The sequence below is a fragment of the Leptonotus elevatus genome, chromosome 3 (assembly GCF_054856555.1).
Source record: "Leptonotus elevatus isolate MCC_2025b chromosome 3, RoL_Lele_1.0, whole genome shotgun sequence".
Lineage (NCBI taxonomy): Eukaryota > Metazoa > Chordata > Actinopteri > Syngnathiformes > Syngnathidae > Leptonotus > Leptonotus elevatus.
The window spans coordinates 23,938,422-23,959,441 of record NC_141241.1 but is presented as its reverse complement, the minus strand read 5'-3'; the positions used below and the strand labels follow the sequence as shown (position 1 = coordinate 23,959,441).

At 37.3% G+C, this 21,020-nt stretch overlaps 2 protein-coding genes across 4 annotated transcripts in view; one reads left to right on the top strand and one right to left on the bottom strand.

Annotated features, from left to right (window-relative positions):
• Nucleotides 1–2,741: 2,741 nt before the first annotated feature.
• Nucleotides 2,742–11,505, top strand: sord (sorbitol dehydrogenase). Its single transcript, XM_086071452.1, has 9 exons — nucleotides 2,742–2,890; nucleotides 2,988–3,021; nucleotides 4,204–4,368; nucleotides 7,376–7,535; nucleotides 7,654–7,772; nucleotides 9,808–9,873; nucleotides 9,940–10,118; nucleotides 10,278–10,399; nucleotides 10,978–11,505. The coding sequence occupies exons 1-9, from the start codon at nucleotides 2,837–2,839 to the stop codon at nucleotides 11,141–11,143; spliced, it is 1,065 nt and encodes a 354-aa protein (XP_085927578.1). The 5' UTR covers nucleotides 2,742–2,836; the 3' UTR covers nucleotides 11,144–11,505.
• A 916-nt stretch (nucleotides 11,506–12,421) lies between these two features.
• apba2b (amyloid beta (A4) precursor protein-binding, family A, member 2b) overlaps nucleotides 12,422–21,020 on the bottom strand; it is a 43,966-nt gene continuing 35,367 nt past the window's right edge. For all 3 annotated transcript variants that reach the window (XM_086071339.1, XM_086071342.1, XM_086071340.1), the window contains 5 exons: nucleotides 17,232–17,411; nucleotides 15,077–15,289; nucleotides 14,861–14,980; nucleotides 14,533–14,673; nucleotides 12,422–14,449 (listed from right to left, as the gene is read on the bottom strand). In XM_086071339.1, coding sequence (XP_085927465.1) covers nucleotides 14,378–14,449; nucleotides 14,533–14,673; nucleotides 14,861–14,980; nucleotides 15,077–15,289; nucleotides 17,232–17,411 — 726 coding nt within the window. In that variant the 3' untranslated portion in view covers nucleotides 12,422–14,377. The remainder of the gene's footprint in view (nucleotides 14,450–14,532; nucleotides 14,674–14,860; nucleotides 14,981–15,076; nucleotides 15,290–17,231; nucleotides 17,412–21,020) is intronic.

The window sequence follows — 21,020 nt, the reverse complement described above, 5'->3', positions numbered from 1 at the left end:
TTACATTAGCATGTACAAGTTGGTGTCATTGTGTTACTTTGTAGTAGCAGAGGATGGAATAGTTACAGGTTGGAGATCAGCCGATTATCTTTTCAGTGATGATGCTGAACACCCTGACACACTCAGGTTAGTGACATAATTCTTTCAGCATTCCACCACAGTCGGTCCTATACTCATGGTGCTGTTTTATTTTTTTTAGGGTTTTTCAAAGCATGGAGTACATCTGGGACATGGTGACCATTTTTCATAGCTTGTTCCTGAGTGCATGTGAAAAGCGACGGAGTATCATGTCAGTGAGCATCGGTCACTATGTCCTGCCTCCAGTCCCAGTGCAGAATGGTGAGGATTTTACCGGAACAGATGTTTATTTGTGTCCCTTGAAGTCACTAGATAAAGAAATAATAAGCAACCAAAACCACATCACAACCACTGCAAACAACAACACAAGTTGTTTTTTTGTTTGTCTGTTTTTTACAAAAATAACTTTATGAATGTGGTCACCTCTATTAAAATCCCCTGCTAACCTTTGTTGAATGAATTCTACCCCTTAAATTAAATCATTAATTAGTACAAAATATCCTGGAACTCTCCTTTTCCTATTGGTCACTAAATTGCCTTATGTTTTGGCACTAATCTTTTTTTTTTATATATATACAGAAAAGTGCAACATCAACAGTTTGCCTTTTTACTAGGAAATGAAGGATGCAGACAAGCAGCTCTAACAGTTTTAATAGCCTGAACTATTACACTGATCTAAAAATTATAATCTGAATGTTTACTTTCTCTCCTGTCCTGAACCACTAGTAGATATAAATTAAGTACAATCAATACACACTAGTGATTGTGTTCTTTGTGTCTTAAGCGGTGAGAAAAGTGATTGGAAGGCTTATTTGGGAGCATGACCAGCAACCGACACAGGTGTGATTGATGGCTCATGGTGATGTTGTCGCACCTTGCTAATCTGTTGAAAATGACTGTAAATTGACTGGTTTCTGCTTCTTTGTTATTCCTAAAGAGTTTTGCTGACCATGCCGCCAACATTTCCAAGGAAGCAGACTGCAGCAGTGATGGGTTTGTTAGGATTTAACTGCAAATGTTATAATAAGAGCAACACAATGCAGTAATCGATTCTAACAGGACTGACCCACTTAATGCAAGCACATCAGAGACTGAATAGTGCACATGTGATTGAAAGGTTGATCCAATCAGTGACACTGTTACAGGTGACACATTTACAAATCTTTATTTTACCTTATGAGGTCAGTATTAGACTGATTTGTTGATTTGCTTTGTTTACTTAAGGGGATGTCAGTACGTACAGCCTGAAAAACTGCTCCTGAGACTGTCTTACCGCCATCCAAATTGCTTCCCGTGTCCAAGTGTAACAGTCATAGAGACAACAGTGACCATTTGTATGTAATTTACTGGAAATTAAATGCTCTTTGCTTACTTTAAAGTGTCAGCATGTGATTGTTTGTGCTTATGGAGATGACCTTTATTTATTTATTTGATATACATGTCACATGGATTCTACCTATGTTTGTGTTTTTCTTTAATGTTATTGATTTATTGGGAGAATTGAGAGACATGCAAAAGCTGTACTTTCTTGTGGTCAGTCCACCACTGGGGAGTGGGTCCTGGACTTCCTGACCAACAGACCACAGCACCACCTCGACTGCACAGAGAAAGGTTCTTCAAAGGACAGAGCAGATTGTGGGGAATGGCCTTCCCAAAACACAGCCTCAGCAGCAAATGGAGAGAAAAAAGCTATTCAAGGGCACAACCCACCTCGTACACACCTTCTTCCATGTTCTCCACTCAGGCAGGAGCCTCCGGAGAATCAGGATGAGGACCACCAGGCTGTGGAACAGCTTCTTTCCAGCCCTACACAAACACTTTATGCTTTTTTCAAATACAAAGAGCTGTCGGAAACTATTATGGACCCAAATGCTTGACAAACAAGACTTAAATATAAACAGCTTTGGTTGTACACAAATGGTTGAGGTTGTGGAAATCAAGAGGGGGCTGGAGCGTTCTTAAAACCAGACTAGGGTGACACGGGTAAAAGAGGACTGTCTGAGACAAACAGGTGGGCTGGAGGATGCTTTGGTCCTGAATAATTGGCCAAGAGGGAGCCTATGGAGGTGTGGAGGTCCGCAGTCCAAAGTCAAAGTCCCAATCCAGGTCCAAAGACAGTCATCTGGTGTTTTAGGTTACCCTTGGTCCCGTTATCCACTTTAACTTTGAGACAATCAACTCTTCAATATCGCACAGGCGTTCAAACGCAAATAATTAAGAACTATTCGATACATTATAGTTTTGTAGAGCTGCCATAAATAAGAGCATTCAAGACATTCCTTTGGAATTTATCATGTGTGTTAAGTAAAAAGAAAAAAGTATGTTAAGTTCAAAGCAAAGTTTCATCTCTTCGTACGCAGTCTCCTTTCTAGAACATCTTTGGCATGGTCTGCCATGTTAAACAGATGGAGTCGAGATTACTACATTTTGAAGGGGCAACGACTGCACTTACAGTATAGTAACAACATCGACGGGGGAAAATGGTAACAAATGCATAATATGTTATATCCATCTTAATTTAAAGATAAGTATCAATAGCAAGGCGTAGGAAAATATTCCTGTGAAAGCAGGCATTATTTTATGAGTAAAGTTGGCCATCCCTTCATAGTGGACTGCCCCGCTCATGTTTAGCCAATCGCGTTTTTGTTGCGGTACCAACCCCCAGAAAGGAGGCGCTGATGTACTTTGACACTCAGCATGATAGTAAACTCCACATTGCACTTGTCGGACTTTGGTTCGCGTCTTTTCGGCTTCTGTCATGGATGGGGACAATCTGTCCGTGGTGCTGCACTCCCAGGGAGACCTCAGACTGGTACAGTCTCACAATAGAAATACAGTACAGTATTTTATTTGGCAAGACGTTGCAAGGTGTACACAAAACAATAACGGTTTGTGTTTGCGTGTTCCAGGAGAAGCGCCCTATTCCGGAGCCAGGTCCTAAGGGTACGGAAATGTATTCTTTAAAATTACACTTTTTGTAGTTAACCATTTAAACATCTTAAAGCGTTTCATGGCTTTGACATTAATTTATCAATGGTGATATTGCTGTGTTCTTAGTTTCATAGTTTGTAACACAGTCCTCAAATGGAGTCACCAATTTTTTATTCCACATACAGCGTTCTTTTAGGAGAGGATTTCTTTATTTTTGTTCCAAATGTTGTACTGTAGGCCTACAAGCGAAGCAGCTTAGTTATTGATCATGGCATGCACCACCCACCACAGAGTGTGATTTACACAATTTAAGTGATTATAGCACTAAACAAATAAACCACTATACGGTACAGTATTATGCATTAACTGTAGAAGTGTCGTGATGGTTTATTATTTGTTGTTAAAACAAAAACTACAAAACCATTTACATATATATATATATATATATACACACAACATATATAAGGATAATTGGAAATGTAAAAAAAATTGAGTATAATAAAAACATCAAGCCAAGAGTTTAGTATTGTATTGTCACTACATGGAGGTATCTGAGCTAAGATACAAAAATATGTGGAAATTTGTGTTGGTATGATAATACAATTCCTTGAATCCTCTAAAATTGGTTTACAAAACACATACGAAGTTGAACATTTAGGCCTTAAACCATGTAACAATGTTAAAACAAATTTGACAATAAATCACTCTCATCCGTACATTGAAGGTTTGTTTTGTTTTTAATGTTACTCTCTGTTGTCGTCAGCCCTAACAAGTAGATGCCTATTTCATCAATGCCTAAGTCCTGACTGGCGGTATGAATATCAGGAAAAAAACAAAATGACAAACATTAAATCTCAGGATTTAACACACACATCTCCATTTTTATGTTACTTAGTGGAAAAATAAGTTTAGCACAGAAAAATGTAAAAATAGGCAAATGCCGTTACGCTTATTAAAAAAAAAATTATATATATATATATAACAATGCTTGAGTCAATCCACTTTTAATGGAATTGTACATTAATATAAACCAGATTAGTTTCTTTTGTCACCAAAATGCCACTGAGTTATTGGCTGGTATTCTGTCACACAAGAAGAGAGTTTAAAGATTTCCCCGCTTTGGGGGCCATTCAGTTGTACATGTTCACTAACATGTGCCCTCCCTAAAGTGGTTGTGTCATCGTTTGCCTTCAGAGGTTTTGCTCCAGATGCACTCAGTTGGCATCTGCGGCTCCGACGTGCACTACTGGCAGCACGGCCGCATCGGGGACTTTGTGTTGACGAAGCCAATGGTGTTGGGGCATGAAGCAGCGGGACGGGTGCTCAAGGTCGGCTCTGCAGTCAAACACCTTCAAGTTGGTGAGTCAGTGGAAATGGCAATAAGCACGATTCCTCACTGTAAAGTATGGACTTGGATTTTAGAAATTTCCCGAGCTTGAAAAGCATGAAAAATGGATGTTGTTTTATGAAAATTAGTTTTTCTTGAGATTTCAAACACTTCTTTGCTGTCGTTGCAAAATCATATCAACACAACAGCTAAACTATGTTACATGGATAAATGAATATCCTTAAAAACACGGCGCTGCGCTGGCTGGTGAAAGCGTCTGTGTTGCATCATTATGCCAAACTAACTTTGAAAGCCAGGAGCCATACAATACATATACTACAATGAGCTAACTAAACCCGTTAATATAGATGGAAATTAATCTGCAAAGCGCACCTCATGATGAATGAAGCTTGTGGCCGACGAAGGTGTGCTCTCAGTTGGAATTTAGATGTTTCTGGGGTTGGTGAAAGATTCTGGTTGGTAGGTGATGTCTGGTCGGTGCTGGATTTCACTTTGCTTTCTTTTCTTTGATCCTTCCTCGGGTCTCCTTGCAACTTCACGACTCTAGCGGGATTCTGAAGTATTCGGTTTAGGTGAACGGTATGGGATTGTTAATGGGTTTTCGGTGAAATAATGAGCACATACTCACGCACATACACAAAAAAAAAAAGAAAGAAAAAAAAGAGAGAGAGCAATGATGATGACATGTCGAATCAGTAAGATTACAGAATGAACAATACTGAGCGCTCTCTCAAAAAAAGAAAAGAAAAGAAAGTGTGCTCTCAGAGTGATTACATTTTTGATGGATATATTCGACAAAACGTCTTACTTAGAGTTATGGAAGAATGTAACATTAATGTAACATTAAGCAAACATGAAACTGATTGCAACTTGTTTGTTAAATACTTGGCTTATAGTTATAAGCCTGAAGTTTCAGAACTTAATGCTAAGCCTTTAAACGTTTCAGTACTTTTTGCACAAGTTGCTGTTCTCTAACGAGGAGCTTAACGGCAAAAATCACAATGCTCCAGCTCATCAGAGATGGGAAATCCAGGTCCAGAAAGTAGAAACCCTGCCACAGTTTGGCTTTAGCTACAGCTGCTTGTACTCAGCCGGCAGGTAAACGAGGTCATTACCTGTGGCTAAAGCCAAACTCTGGCAGGGTTTTTACTTTCTCGACCTGGTTTTCCCATCTCTGCAGCTCATGGAGGTGGCATCATCATCGTTGTCAAGCGGTAAATAATACTCAAGGGCACGTGACAAGTTATTGAGACGTTGACATTTCTGGTTGTGGTGTACCCATCATTGTTGTTTACTTTTCTTTCAATTAATTGTTTGAGATGAGGAAATCACCAGTGCATCCTTCTACTTAAATGTCCTACTTTCATGATATAATATCACTGTAGCGTAAACTTTTGACATTTTTCATAAATTTCACCTGAAAGCCATATATCCCTAACTTTTTGTGAGTAGTGTACGATTCGATTCGATTCCGATTTTTGGGTCTGCAATTCGATTCAGACTCATTTATTGATTCAGAACATTATTTGATTGACAATGATTTCTGCCTTATATTATAGATATGCAAAGAATTGTCATGATCTACTCCAGTCTGACTCGCTAATGCTAATTAGCGCGCTACTCATGGCACACATTATCACTCAAAAGAACGTCTATTCATACAAAACGCTTCAGGAATGTATACAGAGAAGCATCTTAACATCCTACACTGCAAAAAAAAAAAAACTTTTATTGGAATAACTTGATCATGACTTTTTGCTTCTATGTGGCTACAACTTAACAGTGTATCAGAACGAGCGGAACCACACTGCCCCCAAGCGGCCAAATCGTGTACAACATGAACAGTGCTCCCAATAAAGGCACACAAAAACAAGGGCAAGACAGTATAAAATCATTGAAATAAAATCGATTTTGGGTCATTTAAAATCGATTCTGGATCATACTAAATGAGAATCGCAATTCTTATGTGAATCGATTTTTTTGGCACACCCCTAATATACAGTACTCAAGTGAAAGTTAAAACTATGTTGCATCAAAACTACTCTGGCAAGTACCATTTATCCCAAAAGTTACTTGAGTAAATGTAGCTTGTTACTATCTTCCTCTGAAAAAAAAGACACTGGGGGGAATTGGCTCGCCTTTTGTATTTGACCAAATGTGGGCTTCCAAAATCTGTGGAAAACCATCAGAAAATAAGCCTAAAATTACTAATAAATCGGTTTATGGCGATTTTTCCCCCTGAAAATATCATTTATATAAACTTTAAAAAGATCCTTTTAGGATAGCTAGTAAATAACAAAATTAAACAAAAGAAAATAAAGAGAAATGCTATGCATTGAACTTATCTTGGTTTGGGCTTAAATCATAATTAATTGTGGGAATGCTAGAAGCAATTCCCACATTACTGACAGTATTGGCACAATTTAACGTTAATATCAACTTTTCCCCATTCATTTTCAATGGGACTGACATTGAACTTTTTCTAAGTACCACTTTCCACGCCCACTCCCATGATACTGCTCAGTGGAGCACTTGGTAAAATGCCTTGTCCAGTAACTAGGAGGTCGCGGGTTCAAATCCCACCTCCAACTGTACATTGCAAATGTATCCATGGCAATTATGCTAAGTGATCATATGCTAACCAACTGACTATCATAGTTCATCTTTTCCATCTAAATGAATGATGGGTACTGCATGCCTAGGTGGCGCCTTTGAGTGTTTTTTGTTATTTAATTTTGGCATTTTTCCATTTGTTATCATTAGTTCCACTTTTTCATGTAAAAGAATGGAGGGCACTTTCAGATAACTTGCTTCAAAAATTCCCGCCTCCCGGGTTCAAGTCTTCTTTTTATTGATTTATCTTTCAACTACAATTAATACTTTGTAGCATTCCCACACAATTTCAGCAGAAATTGCACTTAGTCTAGTTTGCATGTAATATATTGTCCTTATTGCACCATTGTTATGACACCCATATTTACACAAACAATGTGCCTTTTTCTTTTGTTTAACTTTTAGGAGACCGAGTTGCAATTGAGCCCGGTGTTCCCCGAGAGATGGACGAGTTTTTCAAAAATGGGCGCTACAATTTATCTCCGACTATCTTCTTCTGCGCCACGCCACCCGATGATGGCAACTTGTGCAGATACTACACGCACAATTCCAACTTCTGCTACAAGTGACGCCTTCGGCTTTGCACCACCAATTACCTAACAGTGTCCTGTTGTCTGACTGCAAGAGTCTTACTCGATCTTTGCATGCATCCTCTTCACTTTGAAATGTGTTGCTCTCTGCAGGTTGCCTGATAATGTGACATTTGAGGAGGGGGCTCTGATCGAACCTATGTCGGTGGGCATCCACGCCTGCCGCAGGGCCGGCGTGACCCTCGGTAGCACCGTGCTCGTCTGCGGAGCAGGTATGTTAATTGAATACATAAACAAATAGAAACAATGGTATTTGGGAGCAAGAAATTATGATACAAAGGTGTGACTGGATCATGCCTGTACAAGAAAGTCACTGTTTTGTCAGTGTCTCAACAAAGAAGGGAAAAAAATGGCTGAACATGAACATCTGTAGCAGCAGACTAATATTTAACGAGAGAAAACAAGCTAATGGTAGACTAAAAGATGATTCTGTGTGATTGGTTCTAGTTTTGATACATTTTTCCATCCATCCATTTTGAAAAGCGGTGATCACGGGTAAGCACACTTTCTCCTCAGAAATCGTGGAAAGTGGCTTCAATCCTTTCTGCCTCAAACTGTCTCCATGTTCACATTTTTATTAACTATTTGTGGTGTCAAAATTTGTGCCTTAAATTAAGTTCCTTTAACGCCACTCATTTTTTAAATGCGCAATTAATGACCGCCCCTTACTTGGAAAGCCTGTAATGGGGGAATTCCAGTCACAACGCAGCAGACACGTCCACGTCAAAATTGAGCAGTAATAAATTTAATAATAATGCATATATTTGTGGGGACTGGCGTCAATTTGCATTTTACAATTTTAAAAATCTGCAGAATTTCACAAGTTACTTCATATTAAAGATTAGCTCTTAATATGAAATGAAAAAATGCACTGAGCTGTCACCAATGTCTTACAAATGCAATTATGCCATCTAGTGGCAGAAAAATAACCAACACAAATCAGTATCATACTCGTTTTTTTATTTTACTCAAATTTATGAATTATTATGAAATTACTGTATGAATGACTAAAAGATGCAGCCATATTTCTATTAGTTTAACATTTTTTTCCACTTTATGTTAACAAGAGTTTGACAACTTAGAAAAAAATATTGTACATTTTATAATTTACATTTAGAGCAAATATAAAATTTCCCATTAATCGTGAGTTAACTGTTGAAGTCATGCAATTCATTACGATTAAAAAATGTAATCGCCTGACACCTCGTAACGATGTTTTAAATATAATTTTAAAGCGTTTGAAGAAATTTGGCAAATGTGTAATGGGGATGCAACGAGGAAATATTTGCAAGAGATACTGTCTCCTCGGAGCAATTTATTCGGGATGGGCGAGTACTGATACCAGCCGAGTTTCAAGGTATTGGTACTCGCGATGGTGGCCGATACCAGTATCGGCTGCCCTCTTGTGGCTGTTTTACAATAAGGAAGTAGAAATTAGAGGAATAGAAAATTGCCATTAATTTCATTCAATTTTTAAGGAAAAATGTTATATTGGGATATACAGTTTTTTCTTTAAAATGATCTGTCATTGTTTGTTAAAGGACATGTTATGCGTCAAAAGGACAAGTGATATCAGTTGCTACTTAGTATCGATATCGGTGTCTTTTGGTACTCGTACCGGTATCGGTCTGAAAAAAGGGTATCGTGCATACTAATGAATGGCAGTGTTTTACTCTACAATAATTGTATTTACATTAGCATTTGCTTGGTAAAATTAGTGCTGCTGATATTTTCATTATCGGTGCGTTTTGATAAATCATTATTTATTTCAGTAGTTTAAAAAATAAACAAAAAAATATATTATTTTAGTAAAAAAAAAAAAAAAGATCTTTGTAAATTTTTCTTTAGCTGTAAATTATATCCTAAAAAAATTTGAAAAATATATTAAAATAGTTCACTTTTTGAATTGAATTTCCACAATATTAAAATCAACTGAGATGCACTTGTACTATCGTTTTCATTAACACTAGTCTCCTGTGGCACTCTTTTGTGGCACCATCAGAAAAAAAAGAGCACAGTGAAGTCTCATGAGATTTGCCAACAACTCATGTGATCACTATAACACTACTGAGCGTTTCACCTCCACACTGTTTAATTTTTGAGCCGCTTTTGAATTCAAGTCTAAATGTGACCACTTATGATGCGTTAGCCCTTCACTCTCATTTCATGATTTTCGAACATCTAGTAAGGCGAAAAGATGTATTATCGATTATGGTGGCGTTTAATGAGGTTGTCGCTACCTCACAGGGCCAATTGGGTTGGTCTGTCTGCTTGTGGCCAAAGCGATGGGAGCTTCGCAAGTTGTCATCACAGGTAACTTCAAAACCCAACGTATACTTTCTGGAATGCTCTCGAATCACCTTCTCTTGTCACATTCAGATGTGCTCCCTGAGCGTTTGGCCATGGCCAAAGAGTTGGGTGCAGACTTCCAGCTGGCTGTCAAGCGAGGGGAGGAACCTCAGCAGTTGGCCAAGAAGGTGGAGGACATACTGGGAGCTCAGCCTCACGTCACTATTGAATGTAGTGGCGTTGAGAGCAGCATCCAAACTGCCATCTATGTACGTACACTGATTGATTATTTTTGTAATGAATCATCCTATCAATTATTACATTGATTACCCGGGGAATTCCTTGCAAATGTTGCCTTTCATCGTAATGAACTTTTAGATATTTGCATATACAAGAAGAAAGCATTTGATCAAGCTATGCTCTACCAGGCGACCCGTTCCGGAGGTGTCGTGGTACTGGTGGGACTCGGATCAGAAATGGCCACCATTCCTCTGATCAACGCGTCCGTCAGAGAGGTTGACATCAGAGGCGTCTTCCGCTACTGCAACACGTATGGAAAACATTCTCCTGTAAACTGATGTTGGGTGTGTTAACTAGGGGTGTGAATTGCCTAGTATCTTTCGATTTGTATCACAATTCATATGTCACGATTCGATTCAATACCGATTAATCCCGATACAAATCTATAAATTGATTATTGCGATTTTTTTTTTTACTCAAATTTAGAAAATACAAATCAGTAAATTTGTACATGTACACTGTAAGATTTGTATGAAAATGTATTTATTTATCTGAAAATTCAGGCTTACTGACAATAACAAACAGGTTGCAGTCGGTTTCATGTTTGAACAGCACTGAAATCAAATATTAAGGCTTAATGTTCCATTAATATAACATTCTTCCATGCTTAATGTGTAAATCCTAACCCTAAGTAAGACGTTTTGTTGCATATTCCCATAAAAAATGTATGTTTAAAAATCGATTCGGCCGCATATTGAATCGATTCGAGAATTGCGTGCTGTAATATCCCGATATATTGCCGAATCGATTTTTTTCCAACACCCCAAGTGTTAACCCTCTTGTGCGTTGTTCCCGTTGAAATGAATGTATGTGTTAACTGTTTTGCAGTTGGCCCATGGCCATCGCCATGTTGGCGTCAGGAAAAGTGAACGTAAAGCCTCTGGTGACTCACCGCTTTCCCCTGGAGCAGGCGGTCCAAGCGTTTGAGACCACACGTCAGGGTCTGGGGATAAAGGTCATGTTAAAGTGTGACCAGAACGACCAGAATCCCTAAACTGCATGAAGCACATCAAATTGTAAAAGATAAAGGGCCAAGACTGGAGATAATTCAAATTGATTTTAAACCAGATTTTAGACTGCTTACGATTTTAAAGCTATATATTGTTACTCGCTTGTATGGTACGACTTCACGTGCAATTCTTAGTTACTACCAGAAGGGGGAGCTAGAGCATCAAATTCGAAACTGTATGGAGGGTGTTGTTCAGTCCCCGCTTGAAAAACAACCATGTAACTTGCTGTGGTGCAAAATAGAGCGATTGACACTGGAAAAGGTGGCGGAACACTGATTAAACAATATCGACTGTTTGGGAACATGATCGCAGTCATCAAATTAAAGTTCATTGGTTTGAACATTGAAAATAATGTCTCTGTATTTATTGTAAACGGTATGTTTAAAGCAAACTGCACGCAAAAAAATATTCGCAGGCCATACATAAAACAATTAATTTAAAAACACGTTGCACTGATCTACATGTACTTAAAACATAAGCATGAAAACACTTGTAGTGGCTAAGTACATTTTTTAAGTTAAAGCCAGAGAGGATGTATACAAAGTAGAGTTTGACGCATTTGGTGGAATAAGTCCCTTGATGGTGCATTTGCCGTTTAGTATTTTATTTACTATTATTGATCGTCCAAGTATAACCAAATACTATAAAATACAGGACATTACAACCCCTAAACTTAAAAAATAGGCTGTGAGTGGAAACAACGGTGACATCTATTGGCCATCTTGGTGACTTACATTCCATTCATGTACGTACACGAAATGTCTCCTATAACTTGTGAGCCATAAATATAAAGCAATCTAATAAATAACAACTAACTAAGGCTGCCTTCTTGTGCCTAGCAAGCAAAATGCATTTAATAGTGCACATTTCAGTTTATAGCACACTGTGACCTCGTAGTCGTACGTTAGTACCCTGGCCTGTCGTTAAAAATCAAAATATATGTACTACTATTAAAGACACCTTGAGTGTTCGGTCAAACTAACCCGAGTGGTAGATTGGTTTATTTTTTACCCAAATTGGGATTTTTTGTTTTTGTTTTTAAACGTAACTGTTTTTAGTGTAGAGCACAAACTGTATAGACAAACAAAAGCAAATTAATTCCCATTCAAACCCAGGAGAAACAACTCCTCACTCAATTTCGATTCAATGTGGGAGAATTTGGAGAAAGTCAGAGCACCCTCACAACCAGAGTTTGCGAAGATGCAAAGTCCAAACCGAAGTATAGAATGAGCCACACTTGTTTATTTGACCCACAAAAGCAGCCGGGTTTAGCTCTGATTTTATTATCTTGCCACAATGACATGATATTACATTACAAGGCATGCACACCAATAATGTTCACTCCTGTGGTTAAAGTGGAATACAGTGTGCTGTGCATTGCTAAAAGCGTTACTCTGTTGTAAGGCTTTCACTGTCACAGTGTCATTCATAGTTTGGTCATTTCATCCCAGGATCCAAAGCAAACATTCAAGTGGGGACGACGTTTGCGGTGACTTTCACTGTTTTCTCTTCAGATGATAAGCACAATAGCAGACACGTTTGTTTTTATGTACAGACATTCTAATACTTGCTATGGCAATGGGACAGCTCACACAACACATTACATTCACAGTCCACTCATTGTTTGCATGAGTTTCAGTCAGGAACACCAAAGATCAACATACACAACAGGAAGCAGACAGAAGAATATTTTCCCCTATACAACTAAGTAACTGATATCAAAAGCAGAATTGATGCATCTTACTAGTTTTGTTATTGTTCTTTAAATGTATGTGTTTTTACATGAGATATACTGTAGAAAAGTCTTCGGCCTTTTGTGTGTATTGCCATCAAGTTAAACCAAAGTACAGTTTATGGCATTTCTCCCTTAAGTCCGTGATGCATACCACTTTCATTCACACGTATTTTATATTAACTTAGAATATTTACATCCATTCTTTACAACACAAACACCTCTGCTTTAAATGGCAACCATTAGCGTTTCCTGCAACTAATGTTCTTGCCATACTTGTCTGTGTCTCACTTAACAGCACATTTGAGTCAACTATTTACACCAGAGTTCCTTACATCACCTGTTGTCACGTTTTTAAGAGTATTAATATGGGCAATAAATAAACAGTTGCAATGAATCTATACACACTCTAAAATCAGTTGGGTCAAAAATAACCCAAATTGGGTCAAGGGTGGACTAATCCAACTTTTGTAGTTATTTAACCCAAAAAGTTGGGTCAAATTAAATCAATAACCCACAAAACAACCCAAAACGTGTTTGTTTTTTTGTGGGTTATTCATTTGACCCAAAGTTCTCATGTATTTAGCCCTAAAAGCTGGGTCAAAATGAATTAATAACCCGCAAATCAAACCAATTTTTGGGTTGGTTTGTGAGTTATTCATTTGACCCAACGTTTTGGGTTAGTTGAATAACCCAATTGAATTGGGTCAAAAAGGAACAAACCAACCCAACTTTTTGAGGTATTTAGCGCTAAATGTTGAGTCAAATTTAATTAATAATCCACAAAACAACCCAAACATTTGGTTATTTTGTGGGTTATTTATTTGACCCAACATTCTCATATATTTATCCCCAAATGCTGGATCAAATTGAATTACTAACCCACAAATCAAACACATTTTTGGGTTGGTTTGTGAGTTATTCATTTGACCCAACTTTTTGGGTTAGTTGAATAACCCAATTGAACTGTGTCAAAGAGGAACCAACCCAACTTTTTGAGGTATTTCGCGCTAAATGTTGGGTCAAATTAAATTAATAACCCACAAACACAACAAGTTTTTGTTTTGATTTGCGGGTTATTCATTTGACCTTGGGTTGGTTTTTGGGTTATATGACGCAATGTTTTGGGTTAATTAAACAACCTAAAATGTTGAGTCTGTCTCTTTTTGACCCAATTTGGATGCATTTTTGACCCAATTGTTCTTAGACTGCAGGCTGTATAGTCGAATATATTGCAATCTGTGCATGAATATAAAACCAAATGTGAGGCCTTCACTCAGTACCAGCAAGTCGTTCCATCTCATTGAAGGGACACAAAAGCACAGACAAAACAAAGAAACAGAAATAAAAACATTGACACAGTTTGTTCAGCTCTTCAGATGGGAACCGAATAAACAAAATGACTGCTGCGAGTGTCAATGAAGAGATGTGGAAATGAATCCATCTGTGAATTTATACAAGATTTCATGGCAGTCTGTTCATGACTTTATAAGTACATAGGCGTCTCCTGGCCTGTGAGGAGTCGGAACATGGCTGCAGGCATAGTCTTCATGTGAATCTAAAAGACAAACAAGAAAACAAAAATCAGCCATGTATCATGTGTGTGTGTGTGCGCACGTGCACGTTGTGTGTGCGTGTCACCTCGCCAACCGAGTTCGAGAGGGCCTGGACGATCTTCTCATGTGCTGTGGCCACAACGCTTTGCCCATTGATCTCGATGATCCTGTGGCCCACTCGGACCCCCCCTCGCTCTGCGATACCTCCCCGCATTAGACTGCAAATCTAAAGTCGAAGCAACACAAAAGGGGGGGATCCTTAGAGAAAGTGTTTCCAAGCTATGAAAGTTTTAATTTACATTGAAGTGATCTTTCCGAAGATGATGGGCTTTCTTGAGTAAACATTTATTCGCAGGCGCAATATTGTCTGAAAAATATGAGACAGGTAAAAGAAAGGTGTTGCTGACACCTACGATGCCATTCTGCACACTGAATCCCAGCTGGTACTTGAGGTCGGGTCTCTTGATGAGGACAGTGGTAACAGGAGGGCAGCTGACTATGTTCATTTTCACTTGAACCTGATTCTTTAAGCCCTTGAACACGCACAAACAAACAAACATACAATTCAATGTTTGGAACAACAAAGAAACTCTCGGTCTCATTTGTGATTGAGCGTTGTTTCCGTGTACCTTGATGATTCCCTGACAAGTGGCGAGCGGCAGCCCCACGAGGCTGGTGTTGTTGATGGACATGATCTGGTCTCCGATGCTGAGCTTGCCCGAGCGTGCTGCAGGTCCGCCGTTCATCATGTTGGCTAAGATGACAGTGGGCAGGATGGAGCCCCAGCCGGACTCCACAATCACCACGCCGAGGATCTCGCCTTTGCTCTTCTCCAGCTGCAGCTGCGGATGAGAGCAGAGGAGAGGTCAGTCGTTGTCATCCGTGGAGGAAGACAAAGTCCTGATGGGACATTAGCGACAGTTCATATGCTCATAGTTGTCTTTAGTCTAGTCCAGGGACTTTAGACTTAGTTTTTGAAGTATTTTTAGACTTTTCTGCATTTCTGCCAGGTATCTGACATTTTTGGCAATTCTATAAACACATTATGGTCATTTTCTGACTCTCTTCCTTTTTTGGGGACATTTTATGGCTATCTTTTGACATTTGTTTCTACCTTTTTACTATCAATTTTCTGACTTTTTGACAATTTTGTGGACATTTTATGGTCATTTCTGGGTTTTCTTCTTTTGCTTTTTGGACATTTTATTGTTACTTTTTAAAGTTTTCTGACTTTTTTTGGGCAATTTTGTGTACATTAAATGGTAATTTTAGGGATTTCTTCTTTTGTTTTAGGACATTAGACATTTTATGGTAATTTTCTGCTTTTCTTTTGTTTTTGAACATTTTATGGTTACTTTTTGAACATTTTCTTTTCTGCCTTTTTAAAAATACATTATGGCAATTGTGTGTACATTATATGGTATTTTTTTGTTTTTCCTCTTTTTGGACATTTTTATGATCACCTTTTGGACATGTTTAGGTATTTTAAAAACGTTTTCATCTATCTATCATCTCTTTTTCTGACAACTTAAACGTTTGGATTCTGACATTTATGAATATTCAATTATTAAATAAAATAATCTAAATAATTAATTATTTTAAAGATGATTTTGTCTAAAAATTATAAAATATTATTTATTTTTATTTTTTACTAATTTCTACTTTTTTTTTAGAGATTCATGGGGAGCCACAGGAGAAGGACTAAAGAGCCACATGTGGCTCCAGAGCCACAGTTCCTTATTCAAACAAAAATCACTGACACTAATGTAGGCTGTAATAAAATTTTGAGAACCTTCAGACCACAAAAGTTAAAGTCAAAACCCACGACTCTATTATGAAAACAAACAAGTAACATTCCAATGATAAATATTTCATATTATATTAATCAGAGCTGTCAACACTAACACATTAAACGTGAGATTCACGCATTTCTGTGCAATGTCACGCTCACATGCTAATTTCTTATGCAAAGAAAATGTGCCACTGGAAAAAAAAACAAACAGGTTTTGTCATTGTTACAAAGGGGATGTTGTTTTGGCGCTCTGATTGGACGTTGTAACTGCCAGTTAGATAGTCAATAAAGCTCCGGATTTCATAATCTGAATGTCATGTAATCAGTACAGCAATTCATTTAAAAAGATTAGAATAAATATTGTAAAATACAAGCGTGTCCTTTATATCTGCAACTTATAGCCTAAAATAAAACATATGAAGACAACATGAATTGCTCGGGCTGCCTGCCTAAATCATCTCAGTATTAATACAAAATTCAAGGAAATGTAACAATGACAGACAGATGATAGTAACAACGCCTTACCCTATACACGTACAGTACAGTATGTTACTTAAGATTGCCATATCGCAAATTACGTAGTCACCCAAGCTAAATGGTCACAATGGCTTTCTGCAGTTGTTTACAGCAGAAGATGCATTTAAATAAAGCAAGTTGTCCAGGAGGCTTAATTGCTGGCTCATATTGCCTGCAGCTTCAAACAAACATGCACATGCTATGTGTATCAGCTGTGTGGAAAGTCTCTCTGCTCATAGAGCAGAAAATGTATCAATGCTTGTAATCATCAAGGGCCAAGGAGCAAATACGGTCGTAAAAAAAAAAAAAGAGGCATAAATTGACACACTTTGAGCTCATTTTACAGAATCATCCGCAATATTAGAGTCTTTTAGTGTGTCTGTTTCAAAAAGTCATCATCAATTAATTAGTTAGGATGAGTACAGTAGCAAATGACAAGATTATTATTATTAGTAATATTTTAAAATCTTACTCACCTCTTTGCAGTTTTCAGAGTTGGAAAAGTGTATGAGGTCATCGTTGTACATCTCCTGTGTGTTGATGATGTCACTGTACTCCTTTTGACTCAGGTCCTCTGGGTTAATTCCATTGGCTCTCAGGAACTCCTGATAAGCCACACTGAAAGCCTGACCGATGGACTGGGCGATGAGCTGGGCCTGTGTATCAAAACATCGGAAACAAGGTCACCCAGTGGAATTAGTGGTGAGGTGTTATTCCGAGCAGAAAGAAGATCCCAAACAACATCATCTTGTACTATACAACATATGAAGAAATGAAAACTTGACATCAACCATGTCAATATGCTGTACTGTACTATAAACCTATTTTTCCTATACGGCAAACGTGAACGCGGAGACAAAGTAGCACACTGCAAGTGGAGCACAAAATGTGTGGGATGCTGCATAAGGGGATTGTATTCTTCCAATATGACTCTCTGCTGACCTTTAATTCCCATCACCAAGATGAGACAGCCTTCCAATGACTGGCACAGATTCCGAGGTGCTGACTGCACTGTGGAACATTGCTTCAATTGCCATGTCCTGATCCATCTGCTGAAGCAAGACGGGCTGCGGTTCCGAGTTTTAAGACGAATTTGCATAACTTCAACTATTTATTGCCTTCGTCGTAAAGAGAATGAACAAAACTACATTCAAAATAGTAAAGATAATATCGATCATAGCAATATTGCGCACAACGTGACTAACACACATTAGCCATGGATTGATTGGTCGGGTCTGATGATGTAATAGAAAGGCAATTGCGTCATCAATCAATTGCGATGACAGAGAAATGGATAAGCAGAATCATCAGGCAAGCATTCCTGGGACCCAGGTTTTCGATTTTCATTCCTATGTACGTACAAATGATCACATACAAGCAAACTTTGTTCAAAGATGTCCGTCTCATTCAATCTAATGTGGCGCAACTGTCAAGAAATGACCAATTTGGGACTTTTAGGTTGTGCTCTATTCAAAGACAGAAAGTTGCATCATCCACACTTACAAAAAGCCATTAAAACTTTGCAAAAGCAAATGACTTGCAAATGGGGAAACTCCAAGTCACATGGACAATCAATTGTAGGGTCTTTATTCAACCAAAAGGGGCTCCTGAAAACGCCAAATGGATCAAACAGATTGAACAACTCGACATGCTAAAATGAGACATTTATGGGTATAGGCAGGTTTTGATCAGGATTTTGATCCAGACCAAAACTACACTAGGAAAAATGTGCTTGATTTCTAAACAACCAGAAAGAAAATGTGTAAACCAACACATTTGACATCGTTTGATTTTCACGATTACAAGAATTACGAGTTAGACAATGACATTGATCCAGAGACTCACTTTTATCAAAACATGAAATTGAACTGTGAATATTATTCAGAAGAAAATCTTACTTTTGAAAGGAATGGTTTTTCATTGATTCATTTTAATAGTAGGAGTCTAAACGAAAAGATTACCTTCAACATATTTAGCAAAAGTCCAGTGTGATTGCAATCTCAGAGACTTGGCTGAGCGATGATAAAGAATTTCACGATGGATTCGATGGCTATGAAATGCTTGTGCAAAACAGGAACAACAAAAGGGGAGGAGGTGTTGCCCTGTTTGTGATGTCTGACCTTAAATGCGGGATTATTGGTAGTATGACAGCTGTTTTAAATAATTTAATGGATTGTGTAACTATTGAAATTATTATTGAAAGATAATAAGTTGTATTTATTAACACCTGGGTCCTGCTGAATTATATGAAAAGCAAAATAAGGAGACTTTTGTCTGTGGGGATTTTAACATTGATTTGCTGAATTCTAACAATCATGTGAAGACTGGAGAATTTGTCAATACAATGTTTAGTTTGAGTTTCTATCCATTAATTTTAAAGCCTAGCAGAATAACTAAAGATAGTGCAACATTAATTGATAATATTTTTGTAAATGTAATTAAAGGGAAGATAGAAAGTGGATTATTAGTGACTGATGTAAGTGACCATTTACGAGCAAATTGGAAAAAGGTTCATGAAGAGAGAGAAACCATGGGCTGGAAAAGAAAAGAAAAATAGGCTATATAAGGAATTTATGAAAGATCGAACTAAGGAAAAAGAAGATAAGTATAAGAAATATAAAAACAAGTGTTGTGAGATGTCAAAAGAAGGATTATTATGATTGTTTTTTGCAAATATATAAAATAAACATAAAGGAAACCTGGAGTGTTCTGAATGGGCTGATTAAAAATCGTGACATTCCAACATATATTGTGAAACATGACAATTCTGTTACTGATGATACAGAGAAGATTGTGAATGAATTTAATGATTTTCTTTGTCATTGTGAGCCCAAATTTGGCAAGAGGGATTGGTTGTACTTCTTTTTGCAATTCTATGTTTCTTGAAGGGTTTGAGTGATGTGCTTAAAGTTGTGAGAAAGTCTAACTCTAACAATCTTGATATGTCACTTATAAAAGAAGTAACTTTTTGTGTAATCGAACCATTAACTTATGTCTGCAATAAATCCTTTTCGACTGTTTTTTCCCCTGATAAAATGAAAATAGAAAAAGTGATACGAGTGTATAAAAATGGCAAAAAGCATATTGTGTCAAATTATAGACCTGTTTCCTTGTTACCCTAGTTTTTTTAAAATACTTGAAAAACTATATACTATATACATATATATACATATATATATATATATATATATATATATATATATATATATATTGGTAATGTATTTTTTTTTATTAAAATGTTTTGTTTTGGAACAAACTAAGTGATTTTTTTTTTTATGGGATTGATGGGATAAATAAATAATTAATAAAAGTGGGACGGGTCAGTAAAACCATGGTATATAACTTAAAAACAGTTAGAGTCAGTTATACACAGATTTTTGCTATTTGCAGGCCATCCCTAAATTGCGGGGCTCAACTGTAAATATATTGATCCAAAAAAATAATTCTAATGCAAACGAAACGTGGCAACACTTTGCTTGTATGTATCTACCCATTTTGCATATATATTGTTACTAGAATACATTGCGTGGTGCAGTTAATGAAATTAAAAGGACGCTAATCCATGTCATATGTGTTTGTGTTATCAGTAGCTGAATGTGTGTCGTATTCAGCACGTTTGTTTACTTGATGTTGGTCGATGTTTTTACTTTATTTTTTAATGTTCTTCAACAAACCATAACTTTAGGTTGTGTGTAAAATAATGACATGCAGGTCAATTCCGTGTACAAGTTGCATTGCTCATCCGAGGATTGCTTTTAAAATAGCAAATTTATCTATTTTGATATCTGATTAATTGGGCTGACATTACTCATTTTTTTACGTTACAAGATCATCTCACGCCGTACATTTGACACCCCTGATCTACACCTACAGCATTTTATTTCCAAACAGTTAATAACCCTGAGAACAGAGAAGAAATATATATATATATATATGTATATATACAGTACACAAGTTCATAGATAACTCGATTTAAAATCAAAAGTCAACAATAGTTTGTTCAACTATTGTTCAAGTTACTGTAATAATGTATCAATAAAAGGCTGGCAATATATGACTGTCATTATTTATAGCATGTGACAATTTGAAATTTTGGCGTAGATTTGAGAAGTTGACATGTTTAATTTGCTTTTACAAGCCACATAAATTGAAGAGGCGGGCCATGAATTTGACACCTGTGATCTATGTGGAAAAAAAAATCAAATCAGAATTTAATATAAATTCATGTATAGGCAACATTTTTGATGTTTGAAAAAAACCTTATA

Coding starts and splice junctions, on each gene's coding strand:
- sord (XM_086071452.1), top strand. CDS start 2,837: ATGGATGGGGACAATCTGTCCGTGGTGCTGCACTCCCAGGGAGACCTC. Junction 9,874..9,939: donor TTCGCAAGTTGTCATCACAG/GTAACTTCAAAA, acceptor TGTCACATTCAG/ATGTGCTCCCTGAGCGTTTG. Junction 10,400..10,977: donor GTCTTCCGCTACTGCAACAC/GTATGGAAAACA, acceptor ACTGTTTTGCAG/TTGGCCCATGGCCATCGCCA.